This window comes from Drosophila elegans, unplaced genomic scaffold (genome assembly GCF_018152505.1).
Source record: "Drosophila elegans isolate 14027-0461.03 unplaced genomic scaffold, ASM1815250v1 contig_149, whole genome shotgun sequence".
Classification (NCBI taxonomy): domain Eukaryota; kingdom Metazoa; phylum Arthropoda; class Insecta; order Diptera; family Drosophilidae; genus Drosophila; species Drosophila elegans.
The window spans coordinates 1,135,405-1,152,890 of NW_024545513.1; the positions used below are offsets into that span (position 1 = coordinate 1,135,405).

General features: G+C 33.1%; 1 protein-coding gene across 5 annotated transcripts in view; it reads left to right on the forward strand.

Moving 5' to 3' along the window:
- The window catches only part of LOC108135910 (neurogenic protein mastermind), a 73,282-nt gene that overhangs the window by 37,832 nt on the left and 17,964 nt on the right, over positions 1-17,486 (forward strand). Inside the window, exon 1 of one of the 5 annotated variants that reach the window (XM_041710363.1) lies at positions 1,322-1,397. The exons of 3 other annotated variants lie outside the window; for them this stretch is intronic. Coding sequence is in view for 1 of the 2 variants with exons in the window: in XM_041710375.1 (XP_041566309.1) it covers positions 11,969-11,983 (15 nt within the window). In the remaining variant the exon portion in view is untranslated. Of the gene's footprint in view, positions 1-1,321; positions 1,398-11,912; positions 11,984-17,486 lie in introns of those variants that run through there. One more of the 5 variants, XM_041710375.1, reaches the window with a different exon arrangement.

Genomic DNA, 17,486 nt, shown 5'->3' on the forward strand with positions numbered 1-17,486 from the left:
TGTGAGTATGTGGCGGTGTGTGCGTCTGTGTCTGTGTGTGTGAGTGCATTCTGTTGACGTCGGCAGAGATCGTCATCGTCATCGTTTCGTTCCGTTTTATTTATTTAATTTTTTCTTCAGTCGAAAAAGCAAAACAAACAAAACAACAACAAACACGCGGCACGAGCTAAATATAAATATACAACAAAAGATTACAAAATACATAAAACCGCAAATTAATGAACTTTGTGAGGAAAAATAACAGCATACTAAGTTTTAAAACAGTTACATCCATTTGTGTCCTAATTTGTACTACTCTTTTTTTATTGGTTGAAAGAAAAAAAAAACTAAACAGCTGCTCGATTTTTTTCAAGTGTTTATTTCTCTGCCGACGTCGCAGTCGCAGTCGCAGTCACAGTCGGCGTTGACGTCACTGCGGTCGTTGATACAAATTTTTTACCTTGAGCTCATTTCAAGTTTAAATAAGCAAACAAAAATAAATAAAACCCAGAAACAATAAGAAGCGAAAATCGAAGAAAACAAATAAACGCAGAGAAGGCAATAAAATATTAAGTAAGAAAAGGCAGCGAAAACAAACACAGGGCAAGAATTAATAAATACTACATACTAATACAATGAGCTCTAATCAAAAAGAAAGCATTGAAATAATTAAATAAAAGCCGCCAATAATAAAATGAAAAGTGTATAAACTTATGAACGAATAATGTAATACAATAATGTAATAAAATGTATTAAGAAGAACATTATAAGAAAAAATTCAAACTAACAATTAACAAAGAAATCTAAACCTTATAAAATAAAAAAAGATAACTTATACAAACAAAACGACAAGAACCTATTGCAATTAAACAAAACCGCTATTAGTGTGTGTGCTAATTTTTTTCTTGTGCATTTTTCCCTGCAGGCAGTTATAAAAAAAATAAATATATTCAGAAAAGATATATATGAAATAGATATATATTTATGTGTAGCGGTTTTATCTACATGTGTGTGCAATGCAAAATTGGCAATTGCAGGCGCCCAGCTATCAACAACATTTCCATCATCATCATCATCATCATCTACACCACCAACAACAACATCAACAACAACAACAACAACAACATCAAGTGCAACAGCAGCAGCAGCAGCAACAACAACAGCCAATTTTGTTATTGCCACAACAACAACAGCAGCAACAACATTTGCTAGTGTGTAACAATCAAATAAATAACAACAATAATAGCAGCAATAGTTGTCACAACAGTTATCAATATATTTACAACAATAATAATAACATTAACAACAACAACAACAACAACAACAATAACAGCAGCAACCAGCAGCTACAACAACAACTATTGAACAACAACAATCTTGAGGACGATGTTTATTATTTATTTTATAAAGATTTTTATGTAAGTTTCGAATTTAAACCAAAAATAAAAGTGCATTTTTTAGAAAACAAAAATCGACAAATTTCAATATATAATTTTTGTCTTTAAGTTTTTCAATTTCATTTGGAACTTTTCACTTTAAAGTTATCCATATATATAGAAAATATGATGTATTTTTGAAAAGAGGATCCCAATCATTTTCATATACATGTTATCTGCTCTATTACCATCTCCTTATCTGATCTTATCTGCACTTAACTATCCACGATATCTATACAATATTTAACATACTTTTGTTGATCTTTCGCCATTACTCACTAATCTCTGGCTAATCTAAAGTTCAACTTGTGATGGAAATGGGGAAATATCATTCAGCTGAGTTCATCATAGTGATGAAACACTCTGAATTACAATCGCATAAGGCAATCCAATCGTGAGGTGAAACCGGGTAATGAGTCACCGAAAACCAACCCCAAACACCCCATTGGAAATAGTATTACACTCCTGTTCAATCAGGCGAAACGCCAAAGGACACGTTTACTATATCTACCCCTCATATCGCTGTTGTGTTGCTTTTTAAGAATATATCTCTGGCTATGACCCTTATGGCTATTTATATAGTGCTAAATTGTGGAGGTAGCTCAAATAAATTCACACAGAAAAATGCATTTCAATGTCAATGTCAGTGCATCGTTTCTCTGGCCTTATAAAGTGTATTATATATAGTTGATCTGGGTGTTTTTGATAAACATCAGCGATCGAAAAAATAGGTAGGTTTGTTATATGATTAAACAATCCTTATAGACTTCATTTTTGTTTTGATTTTGTTTATAAAACACTTTATTTTAGCTTTACTATTTTTCACATTTTGAAAAAAAAGTTTTAACCAACCCATTAAACGCAACATTACCACTATTATTTTACGCCAAATCGCATTTATTGTTGTTTATTTAGCCAAACTATGCGTCGTTTTGGTTGCATTTATTTAGTTCCCCCTACCAATATAATGTGAGAAATTTTTAGGGGAATGGAACCCCTTTCCGATGTTTTTAATAAACTTTAGCGTACATTTTCGTTGCGTTTTTATTTTACAGTATTTGTTTTTCTGAAAGATTTTGCTCATGCACTTAAAATGGTTTGTATTTTTTGGTTAAGGATAAGGTCTGTTGTTTACCTAAATTTTAGGTAAATTGAAATGGGTATTCTTGGTGTAAAAATTGTATTTATTTTACCATATTTGTGTTTGATCGAAATAACTTTCGGCCATTTGTTTGTGAAAAAATTTTGCAGATTTATGTTTACTAACATGAAATTTTTGTTATGTGGCATATGCAAGGAAATGCGGATTAATAAAATGGAATTTAAGGAGCTTGTCGAATGTTTTTCAACTTTTTAAATCCTTTTTGTGATGGAAATGCTATTTAAATGTCAATTTAAACCTTTTTGTGGCAAATAAAAGAGTACTGAGATAGACAGAACTTCTGTTTTGGTACAGAAAAGTGTAGAATGCCTATCACCTGCCTGTCAATTATCAACTGGAAAAACCAAGAGAAATAGGAAAATTCGGAGGGAGGAGAGGTAGCAGTCGAGAAACGTCATGGAACATTATGGAAAATAAACAAGAGCCCAAACGGAAGTGCTGTATCTAGATACAAACATGTATCTGTGTTCTCTATCTTCATTTGTATCGGTGTTTTTGTGTTTTTTTTTTTTCTTTTTTTGCGGTCTATGTGTGCATTGAAGATAATTGAATGAACGGTTTGCTTTTGTTAAGTCCTAAGAACTCTGAATAGAATCGTGCGAAATTTGCAACCCCGATAAAGGGCAAAAATACATTACACATTCTCTCTCACTCTCTCTCTATATATCTCTCTCTTTCTGCCGACGCTTTTCCATCTCTTTTGTTCGTGTGGAACATGTTAATTACGCATTTAATGTGACGCTTACATTTCCAGTTCCACATCCCAATCACAAACGAAAAATGTTATAATAATTCTCAAAAACTGCGCATTTCAATCAATTTCTTCTGCGTTGTTGATTTTCTCAACAAGTCCACGTGGTTTTTCCCCACCCCAGATCCAAATAGTTGTCGTTTTCAGAAACTTCTAGTCCATTGATAGAAATGACATTGAGGTAAAGTCGACAAGGCAAAAAAAAAAAAAAGAGACGAGCAAAATGCAAAAGGTTGCGGCCGCAATAATACGTACTTTCCATTACCATCCAAAGCATTATAATACGAATCTGTTTGAAATCGTTTTTAAATATTGCATAGAGACAAGCTCTAAAACTCTTAATAAGTTCACTTCGCCTTAATACATTTTTATTTAATTTTAGGACATATTAGTTGATTTAAGTAATTTTTATAGGTTTTTCTAAGGTCGTTTTGGGTGTTTTCTGAATAATTTTGTTACATTTTTAGATTTTTTCTTGTTTTTAAAAACTTTAGTTATACCTTCCAATCAAGATTAAAATCTGCAACATAAGAATTTAATTAATAAACTTTTTTTCACAACTTTTAATTTTAATAAACACTGCATTGCATGTGTAGGTTTTAAGCTTATTTTTGAAAATATATATTTAAAGAGTATATAATCTTCCACAGTTAAACAAAATTTAAAATAGTTTAGTCTGTTCAAAATTGAGAGGAAATGTATTAAAATAGTTTAACCACTTTAGCAATTCAAGCACTTATTTTTCCTTTCTAGTTCGACAAACATTCCGTGTGAATTTGACCTCGTCCAAGGTTTATATACACACAAAATGATATTGTTGTGTTTTGTGTGTATATGGATAATCCGTTTTTTTTTTTTTTGTTTTGGTTTCCAGCCCACTACTAACGGCCAATTGTCGAGTTGAGATACAAATATGGGTGGCATATAAAAACGCTTATGTACAAAAAGGCGAGACAGTGCGGAATACATAGGGTATATTTATGTGCCTGGAATTCAGAGAAACCTTTATTTTGCTCTCCAAACCTCCCTCTCAAGAAAGCAAAAAATAAATAACCCTTCTGCAGGCCTAATGGATATAAGAAAATTACGAAGAAAAAAGCGAAATGTAATATATACATTTTAAGCAAAGTAATTATTTAGTTTTAAAGCAGATTGTTGAAGTATTAAGTCACTCCACCTTTTTATTCAGTTACTCAATGCGTCATGCATGAAATAGAGAGGTGGTAGAAAGCAAATCTCCAACTGATGCGGCAATTGTCCCATTCAAGTGCCATCTCCTCCTTGCACACCAGCATCTTTCTGACCTGGGGTGTATTTGTTCACTTACACAGGGAGAATTTTATTTACTTACTTGACTTTATAAAGAATACCACACCTTTCGTTTGAAATATGCTGCATTTTTTCCAGTGTATGTTTGTTTTTTGTGAACTTTGGGTATTGCGTCAGTTTTCTGTTTGCTCACTTTATGCGTAGTAGTATTGTTATTATTAAAATTTGCTGTTGAACGCAGGGAAATCAACTACGTAATTTGCTTTGCTGAACTTTTGTGTAAGTTGTTTCCCCAAAGAAACGGCGGGGGAATGAAATTCATAAAAAGGCCCTCGGCTTTACATGTGCCACACCAGTGGTCAGAAAAATAATATTGCTAGTGCAACACAAAAAAAAAACACACCCCTAATGAAAACGTTCTTAAAAAAGCATTGATTTCAACGTAGATAATTAAAATATTTTAAAAACATTCTATACATTATTCCTAAGAAATATTAACATTATGAGATTATGAGTCCAAAAAGAAAGTTCCTTGGGAATTTTAAATGTTTAGTTCTTTGATTTCTAAAAAACTAGGTGAAAAATTATACTTAGCTGATAAATTATACATGTCTATAACTTAGTTAAAAATTCATTTAACCAAAATGGAATCTTACTAATTGCTCTCAATTTTCTTTTCTTTTTAGGTAAGTTACCGTCTGCTTTCGAGCAAACATAAACTAACGCGTAAGTAGTAAACTGAAAAATAGAAAACTAAATTACTTTAAGTTATTTTGAAACTAAGATACAAAAGAATTTCATATGGTATACATTTTAAGTGCATTTTACATAAATTCTTTTATCAAATATCTTAAAAACCGTCATACAATTTTTGTATTGTTTTATTAATTATTTTCTATAATTATTTTCTTTTATTGATTTGACAAGTTGTTTCCCTTTGGCTCCTTATGTTGACTGGTGCACTCACTATAAATGTTGTTTGTTTCTGGTTGCCACGTCTGTGTTTTTTTTTATTATTGTTAATTTGCTATTTTTATAAAACCCTCGAATGAAAACCAACGCAACACGTTGACGTCACTGGGAGTTTCTGGTGAAAAACGGTAACGGGGTGGAGCGATAATATACGAGGGTGATGGGCGAAGAAATCAAAGTTGGAAACAGAAACGGACGTCAGCAGCGCAGAGATTATTTGATTTATAAATGCACTTGGACTGCAAATAGATACATCTACATTACATTTACAGGCACAGATTCCCAGCCCCAAAGATACAGATACATCGAATGTAAATGACAATGTTTGGGTGCGAGGGAGATGCTCATATAGCGCCTATAAACCACCCCCCTCTATATCCCCTCCCGTCGCCTACCCACCACACACATACACACACTCGTAGATCTATAACTGTTGTTATTTAATTGGATTATCATTGAGAAGGCGGCCAGCGAACAATTTCCAACTAGTCACAATTTCCAATTAGACTTTCGAGAGCAAAGAGAGGCAGAAAGAGAAGGAGAGCAAATGCCAATTGGAACACCAAATCGTAGAAAAAATAGAGTGTGAGTATAAGTTCTTAAAAGTTCAGTAAAATTAAAAAAATAATGACGTTTTGCGAAGCTTTTCAGACAAAAGATTAAAATAGAAGTAAAAATAAAGTTTAGATCGAGTATAAGACTTTTTACACTTAAATGTATTGATACATTTACACTCAAATACGACAACACTCAGGTTCAGAATCCCAAATTTTAATTTTTGTAAACAAAATATAAAAGTTGTAAAATGAAAAACAAAAAATAATTTAAAAACTTGACAAATATTTTAGCAAGAAGGGAGAAGAACAAATGTAAGAGAAATATAAGTTATATTAAGCATAAAGTTGGAAGTAAAAGTATAAGAATTGTTGAAAGTGAATGTATAAGACTTTAAATATTATTAATACTGTAATAAATACAAATATATATTAAATTACTCACTGATTTTCAACAAAACAAAAAATAATCATTTATAAAAAAGCAAAATTATTATTATATATAAAACTGGTAAAATCAAATCTTTTGCAACGTAGCTGGCAATACAATCAAAATTCATTCATTGCTTTATAATCTGCTTTCGCCATGATCACTATCACTATCTTCCATTTTCCGTTTTTCTTTCTTTTTGTTTTTTTATTCCTTATCAGAGGGTGTTATAATTTCAGCCATAAGTTTGCAACATAGTGATCTTTAATATGTACAATATACAATATACATATTATTTAGATGCCATAAATTAAAGTGAAAAATAATTTTAAATAAATTAATTTTCTAAGATTTGTTGCTTTTGAACTCGCATATGTTTGTTCATTGTTTTTAAACATATATGCATGATAGTCGATGTATAGTTGTTTTATAAAGTATATAAATTGCTGCCCTCCGAATTTGGATTTCTTTCTGGTTACCTCATCACTAAGTCTTTTTATATATATATATATTTTTTGTATATACATATTTTATTAGCTTATTTGTCCAATTGTTTCATTCCAATAAATGTCTATTTTTGTAATTGTTGCGACCCAAAGATAATGAATTAAAAAGGAATTGAAATGAGCAAAGGCAACAATTGAAATAATTGTAGACTTGGGGAAACACTTTTTAAGCAGTGCAAATCTGGTTCCCATTGTTAGTGTGTATCTTTCAAATGTGTTTATCTGTTATATATATGGCTTTACTATATATATATATAGATATGCGATTGTGTGCCTCTATCGGCTGCATTCAAATCCAAAGAAATCGTCGAGAAAGGCAGTTGACAATTGTGGAATTGCGATTGCAATTGGAACTCTCAACTGAAGTCGAGCGACGGAAAACTGAAACGGAAAACTGGTTTTTCCAACCTCCTTTCCCCCTTTGCGCCACTCCTCTCTAAGTTTGTATACATGTATATTTATACACCCATGTGAGCGCAGTTCAATGAATCGAAGTTTCCATTAAAAAAGATCTAAGACACATGTTTATAGATAGAAAAAGAAAAATCGTCAAACTGCCAATGTGGTAAATGAAAATCAGTGTTTTTTTTTTAAGCAAAAACTACAAAGAGTTGGGAAAGTTTCTACCTTTATTCTAAGCCACTTAAAAAATATCGACTTTACAATTAAATACTATTTTGAATTACCTACTGATTTCCCCCATTTTGCATTTTTCTTTGATTGTTTTCATTTCACACATTTTGTTTACATTTTCAATGCAGATTGCATGTCATCAAAAAATAGAGCAAACAGAGAAATCGCTACTATACAAAAGCTTTATTGTGATATATTTTTATTTATTTTTTTTTTTGTTATAGCACATTTTACCACATTTACTAAGACAACTCAAATTTAATTCGGAAAAAAACATGTTTACAATAGTAAATTTATTAGGTAGTGAACATTAAAAGTTAATAACACAATGCTATTAATGGCTATTTAAGTAGATTGTAAAGTGACTGCCAATAAAAATATAAGTATAATCGATGGGTGTTATATGTGTTTCACTTTTCAAAAATAATTTCAAATCATTTTAATAGTTTAATAATTTGCACATGTTAGTTTTCTTAAACTCAGAGCATTTACAATTCGTCTTCGCTTTAAAAGTGCTCTTGTGTTTATTACTTTTTTTTTTTTGTATTTTGTTTCTTTTCTCGTATTTTGCACTTGAACGACTTTCAATTGAAATTTGTATTTATGTAATCGGAGGCATCTACATACACTTTGTATATACCATACTACTTTATATAGTATATATATTTCTCTGTTTCTGTCCGATTTATTCGCTTTTGCTTTGTTCGCTTGGCCCATAAACAAAGCAATTTACATACACACAACACACTCATGTACACTGCAAATTGCCTCTCTAAAGAGATTGTTGTTGTTGTTTTTGCTCTTGTTGTAGTTGTTGTTGTTGTTATTGCTGCCATTGCATTCAATGACCAACAACACAAGCAAAAAACAATCAAAATCCGAAAACCAAAAACCAAAAACCGAAACAAATCGAATCGAATCGAACTCTCGAACCCAAAAAAAAAAAATAAATAAAACAAGGTACAAATTGCATTTTACACCAAACGGATAACAACAAAAAAACACTAATAAAACCAAATGTAATGTTTTCATTGATTTCTTGTTAAATTCACACCCATTTCCAGCACAATTTGTAACTAATTTATTTTTAGGTATATATATATATACGTATTGTATATATCAAAAGTAAATATTGTAGATTATGGATTATAGATAGTATCAAATTTACTAATTCTTGAATACCTAGTACCTTAAAAACTAAACTAAAAAGGTCTAAACAAATTACAAAACAGACTTAAGAAATATGAGAAAACCTTTATTTAAACTGAAAAATTCAATTGAATCTACACTGATAAAAAAATGGAATAATAAAAATATATTTAATATTTAAATTAAATATTAAATCATAATATTAAATACAATGCAAATTTAATTGCTAGATTTAATATTTCAATATTTTCATTAACGTGGAAAATATTAGAATTAGCAATAAAAGTTTTTAAATTTTCAGACTAAAAATCTATTCCGCAAATAGTCGAATGAAAAATTTTAAGAGATTTAAAATGAATATATAAAAAATATTCAAAATATTTGGATTTATTACGTTATTCCTTTGTAGATGTTATTATTTATATACCCTTTATTCACCTGTACACTGAGGACATAAAAGACTTAAACTACTTTAAACTTGAACATTTTCTTGCCTCTTCACTTAACTCCTTTTCTGTGCTCGTTTGCAACTTGCATACTTAGTTTTACGAATTCCATTCCCTTTTGCAGTGAGTTACGATGACAAAGTTGCTAAACTACTCAAGTTTTTTCAGTTTGTTTGTTTGATATTTTTTTTTTTTATTGGCGTTCGTCCATTTTGCAGAGCAATAACAACAACAACAACTTTGGGCCCTAGCAACAACTGTTCTATATGGCTGGCTGCTATATATACACATAGTGAACAAGACTCCACATCGATTTATTCGGTTTTGCCTAAAGCGAGGGGTAGATGTAGATAAATAATGCACAAAGTCAAAGTGTAATTCCCAAATCGGCTTCCAAATTCCACTCTTGGCTTAAAGTTCAAAATTCATTTCTCGCCCTCGAGTTGAGTTGGAAAGTGAAATAATTGCTGGGCAAACAAATTGTGGATAAGTTGTGTGTGTGTGTGTGTGTTTGTGTGTGTGTGTGTGTATTTTAACCTTTGATTTGGAACAACACTTGCGTTGAGCTTGATTTTAAATTCAGATTACAGATTTCCATTGGCCTCGTTTTTTACATTTTTCTGATATTATTTGGCTTTACAAACTAATTGATTTTTTTGTTGCATTTTTAATCAGTTGCCAAAATTTATTTATACATTTGCATTTCAATTTTATAAGACATGGTCATTAATTATTGGAGAACATTACTCATAACTGGTAAAAACAAAAATAATTGTGTGGATGGAATTTTCACTTTTCTTTTTTTGTTTTTGCTAACTTTTTTGACTTTAAAGACTTTCCTTGCTTCAATAATTTTGTGTCTTGCGAACATTTCACCATATTTCCTTTGGCTTTTTTCCTGATACAAGCATTATCGGCGGGGGCTAACGAGGCGTATACTTAATAAGTAATTCATACGCCGCGTGGGCCAGAAACCTTGTGGTGATAATTGACATGGATTGTAATGATGCGGGGCCACAGAAAAAGAAAAGCTTAAGGGTTGTTTCAACATTAGTTTCTTGCTTAACTAAATTAATAATTTCTGGCAAAGCCTTAGGTGTAAATAATAAGAATTCTTATGCATAATGAATACATTTCTTAGTTTTCTTGTCCTTGAGGATTTAATATATATTTTTTTTTACTTCCTGCGTTGATCCGCAACATGAATCGCGTGATAAGTAATGAAATCGTTTTAATAATTGGAGGCCAAAAGTATATAAGTTTTACAAATTTACGTTTTTTTCGTAGTTTTGAAAGCAAACAAGAGCTTTTAATTTTTAGGTTTGATTTGTGGCCTTTTACCTTATTAATTAATATTTATTTTCCGATTGAAGGAAAAATTACAAAAAAAAAAACGCTTAATTTTTATAAAATATTCACACTTGTTTATATTTTCTGTGTAGCTTTTGACTATTTTAAATGTTTTGTTGATTGGATTGTTTGTGTGTTTGTTGGTTTGGCCAACGAAAAGTCAGATGATTTAATAAGCAGCTGAAGAAAAATGTTGTTAACCAACCACCGAAAAGCAAAGCGAAGCAAGGAAAATGGGGGGGAAATGGTAGGAAAATGTGAGTGGGTGGCAGAGAAAGGCAGAGGAAAATGGGCAGGAAAAGCAGATGAGACGAGACCATAAAACCGACAAACGACGACACGAAGGATGCGATGTCCAAAGGCAGTGAAAAGCCACCCCACCCCCCCCGGAAAACCCCCTTGGAAAATCCCTACGCCTGCGTGTGTCGTCCTTCGGCCCTGTATTTTCTTTTTTTTCGCCTCCAATTTTTATTCTATTTTTTTTTCCGAACCCACTTATTTTTATATTTCTTTCCATATTTCCTCGTACCTTTTGTTTTACGCTCTTGCTTTTCCGCCCGCTTTTCCACCCGCTTTTCCCTGCTGTCTGTGCGAACTCCATCATCTTGTTGGGGAAAAAACTTTAAATAATTTAACACGCTAACCCCGCCCCCTGTTTACCCCCCCCCCCCGCCCCCACCATTTTCTCCACTTTCCCCCGTACTTTTGGGCCCTGTGGTGAATTACAAGTGTCGAATGGAAAAATCAGTGGGTGGGGGTTTCGGTGGGTTGGTGGTTTTCCATGTGTTGAAATCAGAGTCATGTTGAGTTAGTTTTCCGCTTAGTGGTTGGGGGGTCGGGGGGGGATTGGGGCCGGAAAATAGACGAAGTGAATGTGAATGTGAATATGTGTTTTTGTAGCATATTTTGCTGCGCAACATTTTCCCGGAACTTTAACAATGGTTTTCGCTCGTGTGTGTGTGTGTGTGTGTGTGTGTGTGTGTGTGTGTGTGAGTCGGTACTTTTCTACTCAGGGGAGAACAGAATTTGCATCAAATGTAATTTAATTTAATTTAGTTGCACAGTTTTGGTGTGGGAAACAGCAAATTCTTTGAAAATTAATTAAACAATTTCGACTAGTGCAACAGATATATAAGCTTTACCTTGTCACACTAGGATAGTAAATAAATAAATTGAATTAAAATATTCATAGATATTTATTTTAACACATCTATGAAGTAATTTTATAAATTAACTAATGATTGTTACATTTCTGTTTATTTTCAGGTAAGGATATAAAAAGTTTGTTATTATTTGTGTCTTGAAATACTTTGTATGGATATAGCAAAGCGATGTATCTGTCCTACGTGAGTATGAAAAGTAACGAAGAGGGCAATGTTTTTGTGTATGCTAATGTGTAACAAACTATTACAAAACTAAAGTCAAACAAGCTAGGTTTTTGCTGTATGGAATTTAAATGGTGTTACAATTAGTTAAATTATTGCATTTTCATAACTGTAACTGTTCATGTTGACTTGTTGACTATTGATTATTTGTGGGAAAATGGGGAAGCATTTTCGTTTGGCTGCAGGAAAAGCGTTGCAACACATTCGTGGAAAACTTGAAAACTGGAAAATGTCAATCGTTGGCAGAATTTTCTCGACCTTATTGTTGTTGTCGTTGTGTTTGTTGTTGTTGCTTTCGTTTACACGTCTCTAGGCCATGTCCGCCATTTTGCCCGGGTTTTTCTATCCCCTCCCCCCTCCCACTATTTTTTTCTACGTCCCTGGTCGCCACTCTTTTTGGTCCGTTGCTAACCAATAAGTTTGTGACTTCCGCAAAATAGCGCGAGACACGCACACATTCATGTATGTTGTTGGGGGGAGGAGGGTTACTTTCCCTCCCCCTCTTCCAACTTTCCACCCACCACCCCCGCCCCCCTTCCAACCTTCTCCACCCCCATTTGTATTCACTCCGCCATTTTGGAATTGATACACAGCCAAAAAAATAGAGTGAGAAGAAAAAAAAGAATTTTAAAATGTACCACGGCACAGAATTAAATTTTAATAAACTTTGCTTTGATTAATGATATAAAAATATATAAAAAAAAGAGTATGATTTCGGCATAAGCAAACAAAGATTTGTTATTAAACACTGTGATTATTAGTGCTCGTTTTTTTGAGTGTAGAAAAAAAGAACGGCCCAAATTTTGGGGAAGGGTTAAAGTGGATTTTAGAGTGCAGCAGGTGCAGAAACGCCGAATGCATTTGGACCAAAGCACACGAACTCTCTCAAAGCACACACACACACATACACACACACACACACACACTGCTTACGCACACCAACACTGCTGTTTTTACACGCAACTCACACGCACACATACTTTCCATATTTCCAGGCAAGTATGAAATATTTGCTATGGCTTCGGTTTTTGCCTCTGTGTATATGACAGGCCATTTTCCCCTCCCCCATTTTTGCCACACCCACTTTTACAGCCCCTTGAACTCCCACTTACCTCCCCCCACCCCACCCCTTCCACGCATTTCTCCGCTAGTTATTGTTTCTCCTGATGAATAAACTGCCTTTTTCCCACCGATACACTTGAAAAAAAGTTCAACAAATAATTAAGAAGGTCCCTATTTTTAAGCAAGAATTTCTTAGAAACGTAAAATGCTTCTTTTTTTTAAGCGTTATATTTTTATGTTGTGCTGTTAATAAAAGTAGTTTTTCCAAGTTTTGCGCTCCTCTGTCCATCGTCTGCTTTGCCTTTGCTTTTGTTGGTGTTTTGTTAGTTTTGCACTCGGATGTTGTTGCTATGTGTTGTTGCCGCAAGTGCAAGCGAGATGCAAAACATTTCCAGTGGCAGTTGGCTACCAAAAAAGGAATCCAAATACTAACCACCATCATCCCCTTTAAAACCCCACCCATGCCTAACTCACTAATCGTTAACCCAAAAGTGAGCTGCAAATTTTGGCCAGAGCAAAACTCGTGGGGTTTTTGGGTGTTAAGAGGATGTAAATGGTTGGAAAGGGAGGGGTTAATGGGGAGGGGGTGGGGGTTAAGGTGGTGGTGCACCAGCTGAGACAGCAGCTAGTGATGATGGCTTAGACCAATCAAGTTACAGAAAGCAACCAAACACAAGCATCACGCATCACGCATCACGCATACGCCCCGTCGAACACACAAAGAACAAAATCCAGAAAATCCATACAAAAAATGCTCTAAATACACCAAATATATTCCAGAACGCTTTAATTTAGACAGTTAATTTCACCATTTGTTTGTGTTTACTCACTTGCCAACTAAAAGGGTTTGAAATTTATATTTGGCCCATAAATAAACCCAAAAAGTATATATGTATGTATGTACATCTTAAATCAATATAATTTTGATTTCCAAGAATATATAACTCAAATATTATATTATATTTAAAAAAAAAAATTTAATCAGAAAATCCAGTTTTTTTTATTTTTATTATAATTATTAATTCATTACTCATCGCCCAAAAAGAAGCCGCTGGCTGGGTCGGAAAAAAAAGCTTTTCAAGCTTACTCTTCGTGGATAAAAATCAAGAAAAAATGGCCAACGAATCTGAGGGCACAATCAGAATCGAAAAACCGAAGCAGGGTCCAAAGCAAACAGCGAAAGAAGTCGAAAAAAGAAGGCGAAAAGAAGAGAAAGAGCAGCGTGAAATTCCAATGAAATTACGTATGAATGATTTTTATTATTAAAGTGCGCCATTGCCTCTCAACTTGTGTTCATTGTTATTGTTGTTATTGTTGTTATAGTCGCTGTATATAGTGCTCCGATATATAGACAGACCCCCGATATACACATGTACATACATGCATACTCTTATTTACGACTAAGTATGTCACAATTAGTAGTCTGACTGATAAATATTAACGAGTTGCTCTTTGATTGAAATTTCAACTGAAACTGAAACCAGAAAAGTTCGACAACCGTATTGAAATTGACATTTTGTGTAATTTCCCGAGGAAGTCGTCATAAAAAATAACAAAAAATATTGTCATTTAAATGAATTAAATATATAGCAACTTCTCATATTTAAATTGCACACAATCAACTAATTTTAAATCACCAGAAAGGATATATAGTTTTCTCAATAAATTTATTAAAACTTATAAAAAAACAAAAATAAATATATATTGTTCAATAATTAATTTCAACTAATTTTAAAATGTTATATCAAGTCACGTTATTTTCCGCCCATTTTTTTTTGTAAATTTTCCAAATTATTCCTTTCTAGGTTTTTTGTTTTTCCTTCTTCGTTTAGTTTCTGTTTGCTTTTACTGCATTGTTTGCTCTAATTAAATCTTATCTAAACAATTTTAAGTACAAATTATTTCAATGGCAATAAAAAGAGCAGAAACAAAATCTGAAAAGCTCAGCGGCGAGCAAACAGCAAAGTTGAGTTGAGGGCAACGTTCTAAAGCAAAGGCTATATAAAGAGCACACACCTCTATAGATTCTCCCATTTAATAGGGTACATATGGTTACATAAAAAAAAAACTGCAAGATAAGGGGAGGAGAATCCCGGGGCACAAAAAATGGGAATCAAAATCAATAACTCAATAGGCATTGGGAAAGACGCAAATACAAAAAAAAATAAAAACAGAAACAAATGCAAAGCAAAGCAGAGCTGATCAATAAATAATGCGTACATGTACAGTATATATGTAGTACATACATACATGCATAATTTGTGATATACATATGTACATACCTATATATGATGTGTATAGTATAAACCGATTTACAGGAAAACGGGTTGCGTTTAACCCACAGCCAAAAGGCAATCGAAGGCTATCCTGTCTCGTCGTGTCTTTTCTCGATTTTTCTGGCCGTCTGTCTGTCCCGACAACTGTCACACGATGACAGCGAAATGCGATTAAAGCGCAACTCCCGATAAAGATGAGGGGCCAAAGAATCGGACAAATCGCACGGGGCCCTGAGTCAACACCACCACCATCACCCATCCCCCATCCCCCATCCCTCCTCCATACTCTATACTTGAACAATAAGCTCATCCTCGAATTCGTAATTTGTACCTCATTTTCAACACAGCAGTTTGTTTCAATGACAAATCGATTAAGGTGTTCACTTTGCCGATTTCTGTGTAACATCTATGTACATACATAGGTGGTATGTTAAAATACTGACTCCAAAAAGCACAGTTTCTAAGGATAAAGAAAACAAAACGTAGCCGAAAAAGCAATCGAGGCTTTTGTACATATGTACATATAACAGTTGTGCAAACAATTCAAGGTTATCTGTATAACAGTTCATAAAGGAACTTAACGTCAATAAACTTTTATTAACGTAAATCTATTAATAGTAATCACTAACTAACTAATACAGTATTGTAACAGTTATAACAGGTTTATAACAGACATGCAAAAGATTTTTAGTTTGATTTTGCCGTAGAAAATTGCCTATCGAAATAAAGGGAATGTGGTGCCGAGTATTCGTAGAACAGTAGCCACCACAATCTGTGTTGTATCCCCCCCCATTTTCATTTTCCCACTGCTTCCTCTGCATTCGTTATCTTTCTCTTCCCCCCACACCACAATTTGCGTACATAATGTACTTGTTTCCACATATGTACATACATACATATATACAGTACGACTGCATATGTACATATGTACATAAGTATCACACCAACTTTTTGCCATTGATAAGAATAATGAAGTTAACTCAAAGACCTCCCATTCCGTATATGCCACATATGTATACCATCCGACTACTCTATATTTATTATCCCCCCATTTCTTTGCTTCCTATTTATTTCATGTTCTACCAGCTCTTTTTTTTTCTCCTCTTCTTCCTGCCCTCTTGAACTGTTCTAAAAATAAACTAATTGCCGCAGCGCCTGCAGTTTTTCGTTTTAATTTTATTCTTTTTAATAGTCCTCAAAAATTCCATTCGCCTGAGAAATTAAATTTTTGTCATGATTTCTCACCTATGCATGTACATATGTATGTACATACATACATATGTATTAACATATAAGAAAAATAAAAAATAGGACATATTATTCATACCAACAGATGCGGTAATGTTTCTTGTTTTTGCTTCTTTGTCTGACTTTTTGGCGATTTTCGGTGTTGTTTTGTTTTGTTTCGTTTTGTTTTGCCGAGTATTTTTATAAATTTTTGATAAACACGAAAACGGTTCACGTTGACAAAGTCGATTACCTCACATAAAATATTTGCAGTGCCCGACAACACAGCCAGAAAAAAAGGAGAAGCTGAATTTAAAATGTTTTTTTTCTCGGCAATGACTGTGTGCCACGCCCCTCGTCTGCCTTTCGGCCCGAACGCCCATTCGGGGTTGTATCGGTTTGGACCATCTTTGGCGAACCCAAACATCCCACTGCCCTTCTATTTTTTCTGTTTCATCTTCAAACGTTTGAATCTTTTTGCACCCTTTAGAAAACTTTAAGTCTATGAATATTGAATATCCTTATAATTCATTATATAATATAAATGGAATGCAAAAGTAGACTTCTAAAATTGCTTCTGCGGCAAATATTTTTAAAATTAATTAAATCTTCAAAACCTAAAACCCTTAACCAAAAAAAAAAATAAAAACGCCGTTTTAAATTATGTAAAGTATGTACATACATATGTACATACATATTAAAGAAAACTATAAACTGTATACATAGGTCATCTAAGGGACAATCTAAAAGAAAAACTATTATTTACAGGGTATTCAACTTTTTGCCCAGCTTTTTCGTTCGTCTTTCTTGGGCTCTACTTTTGTGAATTTTCCTTGTCGTCGCCTTTTATTATTATTACTACTACTACGTTTTTTTTTGTTGTCGTGTGAGCCGTGCTC